The sequence below is a fragment of the Nelumbo lutea genome, chromosome 1 (assembly GCF_056320005.1).
Source record: "Nelumbo lutea isolate HS-2025 chromosome 1, American lotus-T2T, whole genome shotgun sequence".
Taxonomy (NCBI): Eukaryota; Viridiplantae; Streptophyta; class Magnoliopsida; order Proteales; family Nelumbonaceae; genus Nelumbo; species Nelumbo lutea.
This window is the reverse complement of record NC_142684.1, coordinates 137,193,170-137,214,935: the sequence shown is the minus strand read 5'-3', so window position 1 is coordinate 137,214,935 and position 21,766 is coordinate 137,193,170. Positions and strand designations below refer to the sequence as shown.

The window sequence follows — 21,766 nt, the reverse complement described above, 5'->3', positions numbered from 1 at the left end:
ATTAGCAATATAGGGATCGGGTCTTGGAGGATTACCCGGTTCATCTAAGACCCTTGATTCTTTTTCAATATCTTCTAACCATGATATCATTGGATCTTCTTCATCATATATATCATCAAGATCGATTGAGTCAAAATAACATTCTGGGTGACTTCTATCTCTAATAATGTGTTTAACCCTCAATCTCATGATATAGTGGATATATATTAACTTTTCCAAAGTGTCATAGGATAGACGATTTATCTGCTTTATATGAATGAGGTCAAAGGTATTTCAATTTTGTTTACAACCACTAAAAGAAGTTGTTTGTGATAATACCCTTATTGTCATTTTACGAAGATATTGGGCATCTAAACCATAAATTAACTATCATTCAGCTGAGAAAACAAAAAAAAATACATTTTAATACAATATAAAATGTATAATATTAAAAGTAAAATTAATTAGTCGACAACTTAATAATTTAACATTAAAAGATAGAAAATCAAGAATATATTAAAATTTTAATTTGCTTGAATTAGCTCTTGTTCTTAATTTGACAGTCAGGATCTGCAAATTCACTTAATGCCTCATGAAATAATTTTGTCTTAATTGAAATAACAAATATTAGTATCATGTGATTAGAATATATTCTTAATTTATTATACAATTTATCAACTTACATAATTATACTTTTATCTCTTATAAGCAGAGTCGGCTATGGTTTCATCTAGCTCCAGCCTTGTAATGACTTTTTTCAAGATAATAATAAATCCTTATTTATAGCAAGATCATGATCACATTAAAAGACTTGATTTAAATAATATGCTAAAATTTAAGAAAAGAAAAGTAAGTAACATTGTTAATTGGAATCTTAAATACTCATTTAACAATTAACATAAAATATTAGAAATTAATGATATAATTACATAAAGTAAAAAAGAAAAACATACATGCTTTATGCAAATGGTAAATAAACTATGTATTCCATATCTTGTTTATAATGTTCAAGATGTACTTATTTGAATTTAGAAATTTCTCTACAATCATCTTCTTCATTCTATGCACTGTCTCATATACAATTCCCATTATTACTCTTTTTTCAACATCAATAATTGAAAGCATTTTGTTGAGCTAATTTTCAGAAGCTGTAGTCATTGATAATTTTCCCAAATTCTTTTCCCATTTTCGTTCTTGCTTGTAATAGTGATTTTTATTCATCTAAATTAATCATGCGTGTTGCCTTCTAAGAATTCAGACCTTCAAGAGTAATATAATGAGTGGCAAAGCGAATTGGCCCTAGGCGTATTAACTTTGTTATTTATAAAACTCCTCATCAAGCTAAGAGCAATTAAGTGATTATACAAAAAATTTGTAATCGTTTTTCCCTTTTCAATGACTTTGAACACCATAAAAACTTTAGAGATATCTTCTAACATTAAATCAAGGCAATGGGCTGCACATGGTGTACAGTATAAGTGCTTCCTTTTGTTCTTTTAACATTTTGCCCATTACTTTATAACTTCAATTGTCAGTCACAATTTAAACAACATTTTCTACACCAACTTCATCAACCACTATATTCATCAATTTAACCAAATATTGTGCATAATGTCGATCACTAGATGCATTAATGGATTTATGAAACATTGTTTACTCATTGCAATGCACCACAAAATTGATGATCGACAATTTAGTTGGTCCTGTCCAACCATCAAATATAATAGTGAGTACATATGTTTCAACTTTTTGAAAAAATGTTCTGAAATGATTTCTCAACTTTCCAACTTTCTCATCTAAGAACCTCCTCATAATCTCATAAGGTGTACGGGTGTAGGCATCCGTATACATTTTCCTGTTTTTGCTATTTCATCTACCATGATTTTAAAATATGGAGAGGTTGTTGCATTTATAGGGATGTGGTTGTATAGAAATTATTTCTAATGTTCATATTGAAATAAAAATTTGATAAATGTTAAAAAAATTATCAATTTCCTTTTTTAATTAAATAAGAATCATAAAACTATGCAATCATAATCATTCATATAATCATATCACAAAATATATTGGTTTCTTTTATATATAATTTTATATCTAGTTTTCAATCCTTATGGGTATATCAAAAGATGTAACTAATTATTGTTTATTTTTAATTATGAGAATTACAAAAAAAACATATTTGAATAATAAATGCTAAATGATCTATGAATATGATAGATCAGCAATACATTAACTCTATATCCAATCCTTAGGGCTATATCATAACAAAATGTAGTTAACTATAATTTATTTTTAATTTTGAAAAATATAAAAATTTCAAAAAGATCGTATTTAAATAATAAATGCAAAATGATCTATGGATGTGATAGATCAGCCATATGTTAACACTATATTCAATCCTTATGGGCAAATCACAATAAAAAATAATTAATTAATAATTGTTTTTAGTTCTAAGAATTACAAAAAATTTAAAAAAATCATATTTGAAGAATAAATATCAAATGATCTATGGATATGATAGATCAGACATATATTAACAATATATTTAATCCCTAAGGCTATATCATACCAAAATGCAATTAATTATTATTTATTTTTAATTCTAAAAATTACAAAAAAATAAATAAAAATCATATTTGAATAATAAATTCTAAATGATCTATGGATATGATAGATCAACAATATATTAACACTATATTCAGTCATCACAATAAATTAAATAATTAATATTTATTTTTTAATTCCAAAAATTAAAAAAAAAATCATACTTGAAGAATAAATGCCAAAAGATCTATGGATATGATAGATCAGCTATATATTAACACTATATTCAGTCCTTATGGACAAATCACAATAAAAAATAAATAATTAATATTTATTTTTTAATTCCAAAAATTACAAAATAAATAAAAATAAATAAATATTACACAGAAAATTTTAAATCTTAAATGGATATGGTAAATCATCTATAGATTTCTAACATATTAAGTCCCTACATGCAAATGAATTTCATTTTTTTATTTTTTTTCCAATTTTCCTCATAAAAATCCATAGATCTATACATATAATAAAAAAAATTGTATTTTTTTACAAGGAAATGTAAATCAGCTAAGGTTAGAACACTTCCAACCATTCAAACAAGAAAGAAACAACAAATCAAAAAAGTTGAAAAACTCATCTATTTTCGCAATATTTTCCAAAGCTTCAAAAATCTTCAACTTTGATGCATTTTTCTTGGGTTTTTATTTTTTTTGTAGATCTAACATTCTAAGTAAGTTTTTCAAAGTTTTGGAGTGGTTTGGGGGGAGAGAAGGCGTTTTTTTGGAGTAAGAAGTCATCTTTCCCCCATACTCTGTTTTTATTTTCCACCCGTATCTTTTTTGTGGCATATTGATCGATACACCCCCGTATTGGTAGTGTATCGCTCGATACGACACCAAAGCGCCCAATATAAACGCGTATGAACACAATAAGCATACGATATGCATAAAAAATACAGTATGCATGATTTCTATGCATTTCCTATATCTTGATTTAAAAAATATGATACGATTCGCCCCATATTGGGTGTATCATATTGAAAATTTGAACCTTGCATAGTATTATACGAGATATTTCATATTTCCAGTGCACCAAGGTAGTGTGTTGTGGGTAGACATAGGTAGAATTCCTGTGGGCATGAGATCTAGAATCGTAAAATACACCCTGAACCCAAGGTTATAAATATCGATACAGGCCGATATGCCCTGTATTGGTGCTTTCAAGTTTTATTTATTTTTTTCAAAACCGATTCAAAGGAGTCGATTTAAGTCCTCTGACCCATAGCCTACACCCCTTGATGGGGCATATCAAGAAGGCCCCAGTATCAACCAATACGAACCAATACCTAACAATATTTTGAACCTTACCTGAAGTTGCTGTCACCAAATCTGATCATAATCAGATCCAAGTAGGAGCGAAACATCTTGTTCGCAGGCTGCAGAAATCGGATTTCTAACATACGATTAAGTCTAATAAACACCCAATTGCGAGATTCCTGTGCTCGGAGCAATCCACTAAGGTTTTAAATATCTATACGCCCGATACGACGGTAGGGGCGTATTGGGCAGTATCGGTAGTTTTTATTTTTTATTTTTAAAACTGGTTCAGGAGGGCCAGTTTAAGATTCCTTCACCCCCTGAACCGGTCAAAACTCCAATACACCCTCTCTAGGGGCATATCGGGGTGCTCCCGATACGATACGTATCGGTTTTTTAAACCTTTTCTTACATGCTTTCTCCGCACCTAAGTTCATCTTTCATTCAAAATCTAGCAATGAGGGCAAATTACAATAGAAAATAAGAAGGCTCTGACTCTGATCATTCGCTGATTTATAACATAGAACGAGGTTAGTCCGACTGTGAACCACTCAATAAATTTCACCAGCCTGGCATAACAGAACCCCATCAAATCAGGTGCATTCTTCAACATGAAGAGTATTACACAACTGAGTACGATAATATGAATAAATTCCAGACGCATTAAAACTTGAAATCCTTCTTCTTTGACTTTCCCTCCTTTTCCTGCATTTTCCTCTTCCTCTTCTTCTCATTCTGCACAATTCCATCCTCATGTAAATGGCAAATTGTTGACCAACAAATAAAAAATTGGAGGGAAAAAACTGTGTAAGCAGCAAACCTCTGCAACCATGTCGCTGAAATCCTCCCGCTGGCTGCGCAGCTTCTCCTCCTCCCTTGCTTCCTCGTACCTGCAATGAGGTCCGTATGTCAATAAAACCCAATACAGAGAATATTAGTGCTTAGAGTATCACTCTCCCATGTTCTCTCTTACTTTGCAGCCAAAACATTGTCCAGAACTTCCAACTCTTCTGGTTGTAGAGTGACGTCCACTTTGTCTGATTTCAGGCCCCGTAGCAGATCAACCTGAATGTGAAATGTAATAAACCCAGTGAATGAAGGTAAATGCATTGAATGAAAACGCAATGATAATCCAGTCCATGAGACCATGATGATGATCTTTGGTTCTTGAATAATCGAAGTTATGAAGATCAAAGTTTCCAAACGAAGTGGTTTCCTTCTGAACACTGTCCAAGCATACTTACCCTCTTCGCAGTTGTCTTGTCCTGGGTGCCAGAACCAATAACATACCTGTTCCAGGAAAAGTCAGATTGTTTATATCTACAGGCACTCGGGATACTAACAACACAGGCTCTCTAGGGTCAGCATACATACGTATGTGTTGTTCCAAGCAAGGTCCCTGGAGCAATCTTTTCTTCTTTCTCTTCAAGCACCTTTATATATATATATATATATATATAAATAAATAAGGAAATTTCATCAATAATAAAACCTTGAAGTTGCTTAAAAAGAACAACATTGAAATCCAAGTAAATAATCTGATCTCTAGATGGATCCCATCATAAAATATGGTTAATCAAACCCCAAGTCAACTTGGTAATGTTGGGTTAGGCTCAAACAGGAAAATTTTCAATGATATTAATGTTTGACCTAAATCTAGTAAGAAGCAATCCACAGAACTCGAAATTCAGCTCTGCCACTAAGCCAAACCCAAGACGCAACCCAAGTTGCACCCATGTAAACCTAACAACAGCTGTAAATGATGTATTTACCTGGTACAGAGACTTCTCAGGCTCCTTCCTCTGTTGCTTTCGGAGGTCAATAACATCAGGTGTCTCCACCCCAGTTGGAGTACTGGACCAAAAAAAAACAAAGATGAAAATAATACAATAACAAGTAGTATAATACAATAGAATGGCTTAAGGCAAGGCATAATACCTAGAAAGACTATCTACAGACTGAATGCCAGCCTCCAATTCCTCTTCCTCCATTTGTTCTTCTTCCTCCTCTTCTTCCTCTTCTTCCTCCAAATCACCCCAGTGCTTACTCCGATCAACAGGTTCTTCCTGTCCACATACCAAACATTATTCTTTTATTCCATTCATCAACTCCAAATCGATGAACAATTGAATCATTATCTAGATTAACATGAATTTGATTAAAATCTTTTCTCATGTCTCACAAGTAACCTGTCCAGGGTCAAGAAAAAGGTTATAATAAATTACCTCATAATTAGGCAGTTCTTGCTGTTGGACCCCAAAAACATCTCCATACAGAGGACGTCCATACTAACAACAATGTTAACAGATCAAGTGAGATAATGAAGTAATGCTCCACAACAGCTTACTATAAAAACGTTTTAAAAAATTACTGTTGAATATTTATGGGAAAAAAACTCACTTCATCAACAGGAGGTTTACCCCAACCACCAGGATGATAACCAAAGCTAGCTCCAGGAGGAATGGGAGCATTCAGTCCAGGGATTTTAAGATGTGGATAAGATGGTGGAGGACCATATCTCTGAATAGATAATCCATTAGTTTATACAGAACAAAAGATGGGAAATTAAAAAAAAAAAAGCATTATTGTGCAAAACATATTAGCTCAGTTAACCTGCATGTTGATAAGCCATGGAGGAGGAGCCCCTTCAGGCATACCAAGGGCCTCTTTAAGTTCCTGGGACAGCAGACCTGGCTTGAACTCCCTCAACTTCACCTGTATAAAAAACACAAGGTTGGTACATATTAGCTGGCTCAACACCAAAGGAAGATTTTGCTGCAAAACCGTAGAAAAGGAGCAAAATTGCATGTAGCCCAAAAGGATGAAACTAAATGTAGGAAATGGATCTGTCCCCCCCCCCCCAGTGTGTGCATGTGTGTGTGTGTGGGTGGGGGCAACCTACATGGACTGATTTGGGCACATCTTGTTTTTCTGATATCCCTAGTAGAAAGACAAGGCTGTTTGTAATGATAAAAGGAAAGTTTGTCTTTTCAAATATGTACTCTTTAAATAATAACTGGGAGTTTGCCCCTTTATCAGAAAAGGGATGTGCCTAAAATTAATACCTAACATTTATCTGTATATCCAATTACATATAACCAATAATTAGCAATTAGCATGTAATATAATATCATAAATAAATCTGTAAGACCAAAAATTAAAAACAAGGCCACAAACAACCAATCAGGAGTTGCACCACAACATTATCTGTTGTATCATTCACATCAACAGATGCCCTTTGTATACAAGACAAACTAGTTTGACCTAGAGAAATGTCATAGAAGTAACATTGGCATCCATAGTGATTTACTCTTGTTTGTCCTAACATGGAGTGTAAACTAGTAGTAGTGTGGCCTGGAGGGATCCTAGAAAAATAACAAGAACATCCACAATGTTCCATCCTTCCTTGATGCCACCAACATTTGGATGTAAATGGCTTTTACTCACAAATATCAACAAACACTAACTTGCCCTTAAGGAAAGCCAAAGCATCTCTAACTGGATGATGGATAAATCACGTGGGTAAGGTGTCATAGAAACTGTATTCTATAAAAAAAACTTAACTTCCATCTCTAATTGAGTTAACATACTAATACCAAATTACAGAAGAATTAACTCTGAAGGTCATATGCTCAGCTCAATTATCAGAACAATGCCAATATAGAAACTATACCTCAAACTCTTTTCCTTCATGATAAAGATCACCATGAGTTGTCAGCTTTGGTTTTGTCTGATATTTAAAGAATGCATCATGGAGAACCTGCATACAGAAACTAGGCACTTAAATAAAAAGGAATTCAAATAGGTATTCCTATTATATGTCACCAACAGACGAACTTTGATGAAGAAACAGAAATTTTGAGATGACTAACATGCCAGGGAGGGAAGAACCATATGGAAGGAAACAAAAGGTTAGGACAAACAAACCTGATAATCAATGTCCATCTTTCCCATCCTTGGTTGCATACGTTCACGTTGCTTCTGTTTTAACTTTTTACTGTCCTCTTTTTCAATGTATGCCTGTAATAGATTACATAAAACCACGAAATAGGTTACAAAATTACATCAAGATGCAAGCTTGTGTACCTTTTTGATCATTCGAGATGCAAGAAACATTTATTATTGGAAACAGTAGCTTTCATTACTGAAAAAGATAAGTGTACAACTGTCAAGCACTCACTACAGGGAGTGCTGACCCAATAGACCCCACAATTAATTCACAGATTACAGCACAGCCCAAAACAGATTTTCCCTAGCGGTTCCTTCCCTGGCCAACGTATCAGCTAGCTGATCTCTTGATCCACTTGAAGAGAGCCCCAACCTCCCTTACAATAGCTGAAGATTTCCCTCATTTGCTGTCAAAAGCTCCAAGCCCGCAAACTTTCTTTTTGCAGCCATCCTAACAGCAACTTCGAGTCCCCTTCCACCTCCAGGTTGTGAAAATCTCATTACTTAGCCAGCCCCAAACCTTGAAGTAAGGCCATAATTTCAGCTCTTAGTGAATCTCCCACCCCTATAAGTCCAGAATACAACGCCACCAGTCTACCCTGCCCATCTCTGAATACTCCCCCCACTCGAGAAGGGCCCGAAGATTCAAGAAACTTTGAACAAGGCTCACTTCAAAAATAGGTCAATATTTTCCTAAATATAAAGTAAAACACAAAATGTAAGCCCTTTCTATACAATGTGACACACAAGTAGTTTTTTTTTTTTTGATAAATTGTGATACATAAATAGTTTGAAACAGGCCAGAAGATGCAAGAAACTTTGAACAAGGCTCAATTCAAAAATAGGTCAAAATTTTCCTACATATAAACTAAAACACAAAATGTAAGCCCTTTCTATACAATGTGATACATAAATAGTTTTTTTTTTTTTTGATAAATTGTGATACATAAATAGTTTGAAATAAATTTTCTTTATTTTTTCCCTTTTTGGTGAGGCAACTGCATCACAACCAAAAACCTCCTATCTAATATAAAAGCTTTTTTTATGACAATCACACTAACACTTACAGAATTGAAACTAGAAATAGAATCTAAAAGTTACAAGCCTAATTGGTTTTTCTGGTCAAGCAATATTTTCGAGCATCACCTCTGAGAGTTAATAATGAAACTTTCTTCAACTCCTTACCATTTGAAATCCTCTTTTTTCAAACCAAGACCCATTCCAAAGCAAACCAATCTTAAAAAACAAATAAGATTGCATTTTTAAACTTTGGATGAAAAATTAAGTGGATCAATGACATATGTTCAGCTGTTGGGTTTAATTATGTATTCTTATTTCTTACTTTACCTTGAATTAGACTTAATCTTAGGAATGGCCAAAGATCTTGATTATTGATTATTTTCTTTTCCAAGAGGGGGATTTTTGGGGAAAAAATTAATTCATACCCACCTGTGCAGTCATGCAAAAAAACAAATACAAACTCCACAAATTCAGTGATGATAAATGTTGTATTAAAAGGGGCAAGGAAACAACACCAGTAAGGGGGAAGTTCTGCAGAGCATAAGCGAGTGAGCAAAATATAGGGTTATTTTTGGCAGATTTCAATTTGCAGTTGTAACTGAAGCAATATTTTTATCCATCATTTTTTAGAGGTAAATATAAGAATTTTATTATTGAAAGAGGCAGAGAACCCCAAGATTACATAAAAGGACCCAATGAGAAAAAGGCACACCAGTGGGGATAATTTTGACTGTTGGGGCCCAACAGCCTATATGGATGAGAGCGTTTTTGAACTGAACATGTTCATCAACTCACACCCATGTCTAGGTTTTTGGTCAAAAGGAAATAGGGGCAATTACTATTTTACCCCACTCTCATGATAACATGGCATTCCCAAGAATGTTCTCAATAGCAGGGGTGCTCACGGTTCGGTTATCGAACCGTGGGGTGATTTTCTAGACCCAACCGACCTGTTCGATTTTTAAATCTAACCGAACCGATGCAACCGGTTAACCACGGTTCGGTTTTTCGGTATTTTTTATGCACTAAAAATTAAAAAAAAAAAAAGGGAACCTTCCCTCTTGCAGAAGAGACTGAGATAGAGTGAATAGAACTGAGACGGAGAGAGATGAGTGACCGAGACTGATAGAGAAGAGACTGAGTGAGTCTGAGTGAGTGTCGAGTGAGAGAGAGACCGAGAGATGAGAAATTGAGAGGAGACGCCAGATGATCTGAGAGAGAGTGAAGGCTCTAAGTCTGAGAGTGAGAGTCTGAGAGATGACTGATGAGAGAATGAGAGCCAATGAACAGAATTGACTACTGAGAGAGATTAGAGTGAGAGACACTAAGAGTGAGAGACACCGCCAGTCAGAGGCCATCGCCCATTGGTAGGTCTGGCCCGTTGGGGAAGAAGAAGAAGAGTCTGAGAGAGAGAACAGAGAGTGAGACAGTTGGTCGCCTAGTCAAATATCGGAGGGCGGAGCGCCAAAGGCCATCGGTCCATTGGGGAAGAAGAGAACTGAGACTGAGAGTTTGAGAGAGTGACGAAGAAAGCTCAAAGAGGGAAAGTAAGGGAAAACTGGAAAGGCGCGACGGAGGTAGGAGGTCGATTATTACATTATTAGGGATTCGATTTTCGAAGAGACTGTCAGACTGAGAGACTAGCAGTGACGCAGTGTTCGGTTTTCAATTTAATAGGGATTCGATTTGCGCCTTACGCTTTTAAAACACTTTTTCGGTTTTTTTGCTCACCCCTACTCAACAGCATAGGCTGCTGGTCCTAAAGTTTAAAATTTTTTAATATTATTAAAAATTCTTCAATATTTCATTAAAATCATCATAATTTTTTAAAAATATTACCTAAAAGAACCAGTAGGGAAGCGGAGATTGGATAATCGACTTGCTACATTGATATGATTCACTTACTAAGTCACTATAATTCAAAACAGAAGAAAAGAAAAATGCATATAACTACAAAAGAGTATTCTCAATCTAATCAAAACATGTAACAATAAAGACATAAAATGGCAAGTAATTGACATATATAGAGATGAGACGATGGCTAAGGACCAAAAGGGAGACAAAGAAAAATATCTATTACAATCTCTTAATTTTTCCTACCTGATTTAATCAGTTCTTTGCTATGGTTTTCTGATTCTTAATGTGCAATTATATTAAAATTCCATGTTTTTAGAAAACTTTCCTGATTTTTTAGATTTTCCAAATATCCTAGAGAAATTAGCTAAACATCTCCAAAATTTCTCCAGCTCTACATGGAAAAATGTTAATTGATATCAAAATCACAAACCATGGATCCTTCCATTGATACCATGCATATTTTTACATCTAAAAACCAAAAGGTCTATAAAAGACTGGCTCAATTTCCGAATCATGTTCGATTAAACTAAGAAGTCCACAAATTTGGAGAAAAAACACCCCTTCACTTCATGCTAATATTTCAAATTTTAGTCCCCACCATGGCTTTCAGTGAGATGAAATTTGGCCACTTACAGTGTCACGTCATCAAATAGCCAAATACCAACTAATGACATAACTGCTTCAGGCTAATTTGTCTATAAGAGAAGAACTAGATATTCCAAGAAAATATCACTAGGACACAGGATACACAATTTAGTAGTGATTATTATACTATTTGCATAGTATCTATAAAAAAAAATTATACTATTTGCATAGTTATTTTCGGTTTTTTTTTTTTTTTGATAAGCAATCAAAGAGAGAATTCTATTTTTTTAACATTAAAAAAAAATCTGTCCTAGGCACAAAACATATAAAAAAACACCAGAAAATGGTGGAACTCCACTGATTTCAGAAACATAGGAGAGACATCTGAGAACTGCTTCAATGCTCTACTCCAACTCATCAGCAACCATTCAACTCTGGAGATGATAGCCTCCATGGGGGGCCTTGTCTTCAAATAGTCTGTTGCTACCCTTCCTTTCTAAATGGTCCAGCATATAACAAACAGCAGAAAATTCCAAATAGCAACTTTGCTTTGGGTGAGAAACTCTTTACCCACCAGCAGGCCAGCAACTTAGTTACAGAACATGGAAAAAAGACCCACTTTCTATGGAATAAACAAAGGAAGTGGCACCAAATCAAAGAACAAAACGGACAATGAATGAGCAGATGGTTAGCTGATTCCAGCACCTCTCTGCACAAATAACAGGCATTCTCCAGTTGCATGCCCCTTCTCAATTCTCATCAAGGTGTCAATGGTATGAATCTTTCACCACCCAGAACACACAGAAAATTCTCTTCAAGGGGACTTGTGCCTTCCAAATCCAAGCCCAAATGCTAACAGGATAGGAGACATTCAAGACTCTGTAACAGGATTTTGTGGAGAACAAACCTGATTTCTCCAGCTTCCACATTCTTGAATCCCTCTCCTGAACATTTAAGTTAACTGCATTTAACCTTATTATGAGTTGCTCCAACAATCCCACCTCTCAGTCATTGACATTCTGTCCAAAGTTAGGCTCCTAATAATAGCCAAAATTCATCAAAATAATCCTAAATCATTCCAAAACCCAAAAACATCTATCATCCTTTAACACTGAAAAAGGATACTAACCCTGTTACAGGACTGTGGCTATATGCTATATTGGTAATTTAGAGCCATAACAGCATTTTTTAAGATTTTAGCCAGTAACACTATGGTTAGTAACTAAACAACATGGTTGGAAAGGACAAAGTGAAGCAAGACTTCAGGCAGAATCAAAATTTTCTAAGAATTGGAATCACCTGGAAAAGGATGAATATGAATAGCACTGGAAAATTATTCATTACCTGTCTTATTTTCTCAATTCCTGTTGCAGCAATGAAATCAGGAAGTTGGAAAGGCTGCTTTTCAATACCACGCTTTCCCTGAAAAACAAACCAAATACACATAAATTACTCAAGAGGAACCAACAAACAAATAGAATCATGGTTCTAGCATTCAATGCTAAATAGGTCCACAAATAAGAATTTTAAAGCGCTGTTAACCACCCATCTGCATTGTCAAAAAAAGAGAACATTTAGTCCAAGCATTATTGACAATAAAAACAACACATATGTGGAATTGCATAGCAAAATCATTAATTCCCCATCCAATCAACAATCCCCCACTCTCTGGCATGCAGAACAGGCCATCTAACCTAGGCATGTTATTTTTCATACAGAAGTGGCATGATTCAATTAATCACACCCCCACCCACCCTAGAAAATATATCAAAAGAGAAACAAGAGTCCCCTTCGCCAAACACCAACAAGTCCTGTCTCCGTGATTGCTACAGCCAGTCCCCTGCAAGAACCACATATACATATAAGAGGAATGAAACCTTATCGACTTTATCTTCCCTCACCCTCTTCCACAACCTCCATGTACCGTGTCTTCTTATCAAGCATACAAGCATGCATTACCCCAAATTCCATTCATGTCAATACAGAGACACACCTGCAAGAACTTCCTTTTTTGGCACCAATGCCTTGGCACAGGTACAGTATTCCGGTACGATTTCAAATACACAAGCAACTTCGGATCGGCTGCTGTCACATCCCATACCTTAGAAATAACAACACTGTTAATGCGGAGGCGTTCCACTACCTTAGAAATAACAACACAGTTAATGCAAGATCAAACAACGAGGCTGTAACCATCAAATATGAAAAAAATGCTAGACACCCTGGAACCAGTTAACTGAGTAAAGAACTTAAGTGGATCAGAAGACAACCTATTACCTATATTTGGATAATCATAAAGTAACATAAAAAATGTCAAAATTCAACAAAAGTGTGTAGTATTTTAATAGGTTATACTTGTTTATAGATGTGCTCACAAGCCCTTTTTTCATCTTTCCATGTCAAACACCCGAATGTGTCTCAGATTCTGATTCTTGTATCCATGTCAATTGTCCATGCAACATTTTTGGTGTAATACAATAACACCTTGATAGATTATAAGCAATGTTTTAAAATGCGGAGGCGTGACGCAAGGCGTTCCACTACCTAGAAGCGTGAGGCGTAGTTCAGAACGCAAGAGGTGTAAGCCTCCCGAACACAAGGAGGCGTAAGCCTCCTTAAAAGGAGGGGGGTTAGGAGGAGGATGAAGAGGAAGGGGGGATCTTATTTTTTTCTTTACTTTTAATAAAAATCTTTTATATTAAGAAGAATAAAGATGCATAACATTAGTTGAAAGTGGGGGTCTAGGGGGCGAAGCCCCCCAACCGAAGGGGCAGGGGACAAACCACTTTCTTTCCCCTTATCTTTTCTTCCCTTCCCTTTCCTTTTCTCTTTTTTCTTCTCTTTCTTTTTCTTTCCCTTCCCTTTCTTTTCCTTTCATTTCCTTTCCTTTTTTTTCTTTTTTCTTTTTTTTTCCTGTCATTTTTAAGATGTGCATGAGGCACATGAGGCGTACGCCTCTAGCAGGCCTCATGAAAAAAACGCAAGAGGCGTACGCCTCAGAGGTGTCGACGCCTTTGGCATACGCCTCAGGGCGTTTTGGAAGCACCTCACCTGGAGGCGTGCCTCCAGGCATATGCCTCCCACACCTTTTAAAACACTGATTAAAAGACAGCAGCTTTTTTATCAGTAACAATTATGTTGTATCCATTAAGAGAAAAGCTTCCTACTACCCAAAAGCAAGAATCCTCTCTATGGACATCTTTTTAAGCAATGAAGAGGTTAACTAGGCTATTAGTTGGTGAAACAAGGGACCCTTTGGCTTGGATGGTTACGTGTGATGGTTTCCAAGAGAATCTCTTTTATCTGGGCCCTACTATCCTTGAAATGATATTCTCAAAACCTACAATAATTTTATTCCTTACATTATATTTGGGATTAGAAATGGTAACAACACTAAATTATGGTGTGACTTGTGGTTAGGGAGGAATTCATGGAGAATCTCCTTTCCAAGAATCTATCACATCTTCCTCTTCAAAGAGCTTGTAATCTCCTGAAATTCTTTCCAGGGAGAGCTGTGGAATCTTAGCTTGGATTTTTCTCCTAAAGGTCCATTGACATTGATAGAGAGAGTCTATTTCATTAAGAACAAAGTCCATTTTCAGTTGCTATAAAAAGGTTTTTCTTGTTATCCTTTTACTCCCTTGATGTTTCTTGGGATTCTGCCTTTAAGAGAGATCTTGGAGATTTTGAGTGTAATGAAGCTTTTAATCTTGTTGAGTTGCTTAAACATAACTTTGTCCAACCCTCAGGTCTTGATTCTAGGGTATAGATTGATCCTTTTGGTGTTTTATCTTGTTCTATTGATCCCGCTATGATCAAAGCCTTTTTATAGGAAACTGCTTTGAAAATAATAGACATTGGTGACATACTCCAATCATAATATCGGTTCATCTCTCTATATTTGTGCATCCTCTGCTTGGGTGTGGTGAGAATGATCTTTTTGGAGCTTTATGGAACTGCATACAGGCTTAATGGAGCTTTTGGAATTAGATTGTTCCCCAAATTACAACATGAAAAAGTATATGGAAGTGCACAAGAGGTGAAGTCTTCTAGCCTGTTTGGAAATAAAAAAAGAAATGCAAGAACCTTGAAAACAAGGAATAAGAGGTTTATAATTTGGTTGACTCTGGTGACAAAAGTGGTCCATTAGATTTCAACAAGAAGGGAAATATCACCAGCAGATAACTATTTGCTTGTTGGCCTAAAATGAGAGGAAATATCACGGTAAAAATAGTTTGAAGTTGCATTCCTTTTGGCATTTGTTGGGAGATTGGGAATGAAAGAAATAGAAGACTTTTTGAAGATAAGGCATGAAGAAGGTATCAAATCACTCTTTTATGTGGGAAAAGGTAATGGATTGGGTTCTTATCAAGGTTTTAAAAAACAACCCGGAAATGGAAACGTTCTGGCCACCGGTTTCCGGGTCAACGGTTCGAACGGATGGCCCATTCTGACAACAAACATTAAAAAATAAAAATTAAATTAAAAATAAAAACGGCCAAAACCATTGAACGGGTCAACGATTCGACCGCCCGGGTCAATAGGTTGTTGACCGGTTCAATGGTTTTGGGGCAGGGACCGGATTTGGGGTAAAACGGAACAAGTTGCCTAGACGGTTCCCGGGCCAAACAGTCCGACTGTCCATGTCAACAGCAGTTCGAAAACCATGGTTCTTATACTCCCTGAATTTGAAGGAGTCTCAAAGGAGGATCTTGGAGCAAATTTTTGGTCTCTACTTGGTTTAGAGTCAAGCAGTTATTTCTTATTTTTGTTTTTACTTTGTTTGATGTAGTACCATCTTGGTTCTAATGTAAGCCTTTGGTTGTGATTTCTCATTACCTTTACAGTTGTACTTCTTCTTTCTATTAATAAAATGTGCTTTTTTTTATTTATTACCAAACAAAAAAGATTTCAACAAGAGAGAAATTCAAAGCACATACAAAATCCATTATTGGGGGATGGCAAGCTGTAGATAGTTTTGCAACAGGGAAAGATAATGGACCCAAGCATGGACCCATCCACGGAAGAAAACATAAGGATTAGATTTATTGGATGTTGAGTTGACAATCAAAGTCCATCTGAGGTGGGAGAAGTGTTCAGGAATAGGTAGGGTAACATATTGCCAAGCAACTCAAAACCAGTAGAAGAAATTCTTTGAGAGCCAAACTTCTCTCTTTGTTACAGGGCCTTAAACTGGCATCCTCTTCGATCTGGAACTACTTATTAGTTGAATGCCAAGTGGTTTTATAGTGGATGTCAGCTGTTGTTTTGTCCTTGGATCAACCAACCTGGTCAATTCACTTGCAAGGAAAGGTAGAAAGATCCAAATCAGTTTGGAGACACCAGGCCCAAGGTTTTAGCCACATGACTGAGTTTATCTTGCTTTTCTATTTTCCCAGATTATTTAGGATGGTCGGCTGCTCATCTACATGTTGTGCATCATATCCATACTTGATACATTCTTAAACGCAAGATATTCTTACTTTTTATTTCTAAATCATTTGTGACCCTCTTTGATCATGGTTACTGATAAAAAAAGTTTTCCTTAGATTTAAAAATCTGGTTTACCATTACACCAAGTAATGGCCCCTACGATGCAGACAGATACAATTCTCCTAATGGTTACTACTGACACACTATAACTTAGATGGAACAGAAGGAAGACAATTATGAGCTTCCATAAATGACAACTGAGGCAGAAAAAAAAAATTAACAAGGCATGCAGGGATATATTAGTCACCCATACCTCAACAACATCAGGCCTTGAGCATATCTGTTTCAATTCAGCAATATTCATTCGGCGTTGGAGCTACAGGAAGATAGCTTAATTTATTAAGTCCTAACAACAAGGCGGAAGAGAAATGAAGCATACGGGTGCCAGTTAGTCAAACCTTTTTCTTTTTATTTGACAGTCCCTTTTCCTTCTGCTTGGCATCCTGCTCTTCCTCTTCTGAATCTGAATCCACCTTCTTATTTGAGGCTGCATTAGCAGCTGTTTCATTATTTTTATCACTTTCCTGAATAGAAGTAAAAGATGCCTTTATGTATGAAAAATAAAAAAAGGGAAAAATAGCATGAAAACGTTATAAATTTCAGAATTAATTAATTTTTCTACAATCGCATACACACCTCTGTCGTAATAGCAGCATCACCGAAGCTGAACTTCTCGAAAACCTTTTTAAAATCTTCAAGTAAGTCGTTCTCTAACTCAGCCTTTTCGCGGACGTACTCTACTTCAACTTGCTCGACAGCCTATAATTATCACCATTTGAAGAGACAATGTATTTGTGAGAAGATATATGATGCCAAGAAGGCAAAATACGATAACTGGACTACAACCCCAAACAGCCAATAAACCATCCAACAAAGTTGAATGGAAAAGACAATGATACCATAATCCTAAATTTAACAGAACAATGAGTTGAATTTCACTCCGTAATTGTATACCAGATCTCAAACCTAATCTACTGCAGACCAGGTTACACGAATTCACAGAAGCTTCTTCAATCTATCATTGTACTCAGTAATCAAAACTCTGAAGTCTCTAAGTGACGACAAAGGTTAGCTTAAGTAAGAAAATGACTGACTCCAAAATAACAAAAAAAATAAAAACAGAAAAAAAAAAAAAAAAACCTTCTGTGGATCGGCGTTTTCCTTGGCTTCATCTTCGGCGCCTTCGCTATCATCGGCCACAACATCGGTGGTCGCTTGAGATGGTGCTTTGTTGTTCTTCTTCTGCTTTCGTCTCCGCCGGCGCCGCTCGCTCTCTCGCGATTTTTTGTTGTCAGAATTCTTCTGTTGCAAATCCCCATTAGCGAGTCCATTCCCTTTCGCGAGCTCCACCGTCATCCTCGCCCTTTCAGCTCCGAATTTACGAGAAATCTCTCAAACGTTCGAGGGGGGGGCTTTCCCGCGTAGACGCCTAGTTGGGGACGGAAATGACAGAACGAACTTATCCCCACACCCGCTCCTCTTCGATTTCAATGGCAAATGCCAATGCAGAGCAACTGCGCACCGTCAACAGAACAGATTGAACATCAGGATTTGCTGGGAGACCGCAAGGAAGGTCTAGCAACTGATCATGAGTGCTGCATTCGCAAGATTTGATCGATCCCATCAAATCGAGTCTGGCCTGACAAAACACACCTCACGATGACCCCACAGGCCCGTCCCACCATATATTGGTAACATCTTCCGTCGTTTGTGTTGTTATTATGGGAGATCTTCTCAATAGACAGTGGGATGGGGTTTGAAGTCTTTATAAGATGCGCTCTGTGGAATTCGGCTTCGGTCGAGTTCATATCTTCGCCCCACAACGCTCCACAGCACATCCCATCGTGTATTGAGAGCATCTCTCGATGATAATATCATCGGTATCGGGAGATGCGCTATCGGCATTGTAGGGCGGGACGTTATGAAGGTGGAGATGTTCCGTCAGGGTAAAATCCATTGGAGCACCCTTACAGTTTTGTATTGAGAATATATCCTTGTGTTTTATTTCATGTTGTCACTGCAAAGTTGCAAAAAGCGATTGAAATAGTTTAGGTACGGCTTCATCAGGTCAAATCCGCGCCCGCCCACACCATTCCAACAGCCTATTGTAGCTTTGCATTGGGAATATCTGTCCATAATATAAAACATACAAGTATAAAGATATATTCAATGGGCTTTGGCCTGACCCAAGCCAAACTCGTAGGCATAGGTTTATCCGGATGGAAGCCTATCTCTGCTATGTGAAGAGTATATCTTGATTTCATTAAATATATGTTTGGCATTGATGTTGCACAGCACCATTTGTTGATGTATAGGTTGGAAGCATCATTTTCTGATAAAACGGTGTCTTTTTTTTTGTTTGGAAATGTTGTTGTCAAGTACAACGTTTCTTGGAGCAACAACAACACTTTATGTTTGGTACAAGTTCCCCATATCTGTTTTCAGCACTAGTACCCATTGTAGGAAGTCTGCATCACGTCCTCTTTGGCAGCAATGAGCTCCAATCTAGGAAAATGTCAAATTCGGCGTTGCTCCAAACTATGCCTTCTCAATTTCCAATGGATGACTTGGAGCACCATTTTTTTATGGAAAAGCGATTCCAAATATATTGGCATTTGGCGCTGATGTGTCACTATTTTCTAGAGAAATGGCATCGATGCCAAATAGATGCCAAATCAACTTGTTAAAAATTAGCAACCTGGAAGATGGTTTTTAACTTTTTATTTTTACTTTTTTATTTGTGAAAATTCTATATTAGGGTCCCTAAACTTTAAAACGTGTACCTAAACTTTCAAAATACATCATTTTAGTGCAAAACCATTAACAGTTGTTGTACGGCAAATGAAAGAACACAAATACCCTTCAAGCGTCATATATTTTTTATTGAACTAGTTTTCCTCCTTTCTCCTACCACTCCAATAGTTATCGATAAATCTAATTCCATCAACCATATCCACCATCCCCACATGGTCGGAAAATGCACCTAACTTTTTCCTCTCACCATTACAGCCAAGGATTTTTTCTTCGTCGTTTGTTGATAATGGACCTAGTTTATTTTATCACGTTCCTTGGTGAAATTTAATCTCCACCTCAATAAATTTTTCTTCAACAAGTTATTTCCTCAAGTTATGGACCCAGGTTATTTTCCTCATGTGTTGATAATGGATCTAGGTTCTCAAGTTATGCAATCTGCTAATAACAGACTCAGATTATTTTCTTATGTTCCTTGGTGAAATTTAATCTCCACTTCAATAAATTCAACAGGTAAATCTAGGGATATTCTCTCACTTTCCTTGGTGAAATTCAAACGTCTAATCAGAATAAGCTTTGAATTTTTCTTCCTCATTTGCTATTGGTGGAGGATTAATAAAGAGGCTTTGATCCTGTAATTTGTCATTCAAAACCAAAAACTTGAGAAAATAACCTTGGTCAATCCCATTTTCCTCACCGGATAGCTTGGCTTGGTTCACGGCCAATTTGGGGCCAAAGTCAGTGAATTGCATAACTTCAGAGAAGCTCAATCTATTGAGAGACCTGGCACTACAAAAGCCAAGAGACATTTGGTGAGGCAGAGGATTGTTCAGCATGTAATCCACCATTCTGGTATTAGTGTCGCCGGAGTTCTGATCACCAAACCGTTGCTTCAATTACTGTGTGATAGTGGTCTAGAGGGTAATCTAAACCTATGAAGCCCGTCAGTAGACAGGAAACAATTGAGGTTTCAAGAGACACATGGCCACGAATAATCATAAGAGAAAAGCGTGAGATGACTAAGAGTTAGGCTACCGAGTAGCTTTCTTCCTTGTCCATTATTTTATATATAGAAGTGAAATGAGATGACAAGATCGAACCAGGAAAACCAAAGTGAAGTCAATCTCAACCCATATAAGAATATAAACTTTCCTCTAAATTACCCAACTTGGGTACCCACCAGAGAGAAGGTGACAAAAGAGTCAACTTACAGCTAGTTCGACATGTTTTGAATTAGACAATTTAGAAGGATTAGATTTTCTTCAGTTGAAGCAATGAATATTGAACATTTGACGGTGAAAACTAAGTAGCTAGAAGGCTGAAATGGCTTCTCCTCCATTGTTTGAGAAGAAAAACAATAGAGAAAATTAAATGGATTCTGCTTTTGAAGAGGGCGAAGTACTTGCAAAAGCTTGGCCATTGCTATGCATGTTTAGAATTCAGATTTGAACTGAGGATATGGTGAAATTGTCACTTTAGAGAGAGAGAGAGAGAGGAGTCTATTGAATTTATTGTTAGACAATGTATGCCCTTAGCTTCAATCAATTTGATGTACATTATGACATTTATTGTAAATGAATAAAGTACATATTTGATTCATGTTATAGTGGTGTGTTTTTGTATAATACCCTTAAACTGGATACTTATGAGACTCGTGTTAGTTTAGAATGTTCACAGCCGTTCGATAAGTCTGGGGAGATTTATCCTACAAAGGCTGACACTGATGTGCCGCCAAGTGTTGGAGTGGCTTGTCTCAGCTGTCAGGGTGAGACCCGGGGTACATGTAGTGTAGGTTTACTTGAAACCCTGAACCGAACCAAATTTCCAATATTGCCCTAGACCTTGGTGATTAATGGGCAAAACTAGAAAGTTACACCTAACCCCTAGACTCGATTATGATATTGCACTAGGTATCGATTTGGGTTGTTTTTGATATGTCAATCAGTGAGATCCTTAGCGTGGGTCAAAACTTGAGTATGTTGGGACAGTCCAGGAATTCATCTGAGTGGGCGATCACAGTGACAGGATCAGCCCCTTTGTCAGACAAAGGTAATGATCGAGGAAGCACTCTCTCTAATGGAAACCAAGACTACCGGCAATCGATTTCAATCGTTGAAATTTGTTTTGCAAAATATATTTTATATACGGATATAAATATATATATTATAGTTTCAAAATGTATACAAAATGTTTTAATTCCCGGGATCCATGTGAGTAGAGAGTGCAGCACTGTTCCTTGTAGCCGAGGGAGAGGTCCTCTCTTGTCGAGCAGTGTT

The 21,766-nt window shown here is 36.4% G+C and overlaps 1 protein-coding gene across 5 annotated transcripts; it reads right to left on the bottom strand.

Annotated features, from left to right (window-relative positions):
- Window positions 1-4,252: 4,252 nt before the first annotated feature.
- Window positions 4,253-19,099, bottom strand: LOC148877833 (uncharacterized). 5 transcript variants are annotated; one of them, XM_088944922.1, is made up of 19 exons: window positions 17,880-19,099; window positions 17,376-17,498; window positions 17,138-17,263; window positions 16,993-17,055; window positions 13,240-13,389; window positions 12,997-13,086; window positions 12,591-12,668; window positions 7,764-7,856; window positions 7,510-7,596; window positions 6,450-6,551; window positions 6,237-6,356; window positions 6,062-6,124; window positions 5,775-5,902; window positions 5,609-5,690; window positions 5,211-5,269; window positions 5,081-5,126; window positions 4,810-4,901; window positions 4,657-4,726; window positions 4,253-4,571 (listed from the first exon to the last, which is right to left on the bottom strand). In XM_088944922.1, the coding sequence occupies exons 1-19, from the start codon at window positions 18,093-18,095 to the stop codon at window positions 4,500-4,502; spliced, it is 1,860 nt and encodes a 619-aa protein (XP_088801048.1). In that variant the 5' UTR covers window positions 18,096-19,099; the 3' UTR covers window positions 4,253-4,499. The 5 variants fall into 5 exon arrangements, with proteins under 5 accessions (XP_088801048.1, XP_088801058.1, XP_088801068.1 ...); XM_088944932.1 differs by having other exon boundaries at window positions 13,240-13,347; XM_088944942.1 differs by lacking the exon at window positions 12,997-13,086.
- Window positions 19,100-21,766: the final 2,667 nt, after the last annotated feature.

Excerpts from the sequence above, each read along its gene's own strand:
- LOC148877833 (XM_088944922.1), bottom strand. The coding sequence starts at position 18,095 with ATGACGGTGGAGCTCGCGAAAGGGAATGGACTCGCTAATGGGGATTTG. Across the intron at positions 13,087-13,239 it reads AAAAAAGGAAGTTCTTGCAG|GGGACTGGCTGTAGCAATCA; the intron begins GTGTGTCTCTGT and ends TGGTTCTTGCAG. Across the intron at positions 12,669-12,996 it reads TGATATATTTTCTAGGGTGG|GGAAAGCGTGGTATTGAAAA; the intron begins GTGGGGGTGTGA and ends TTTGTTTTTCAG.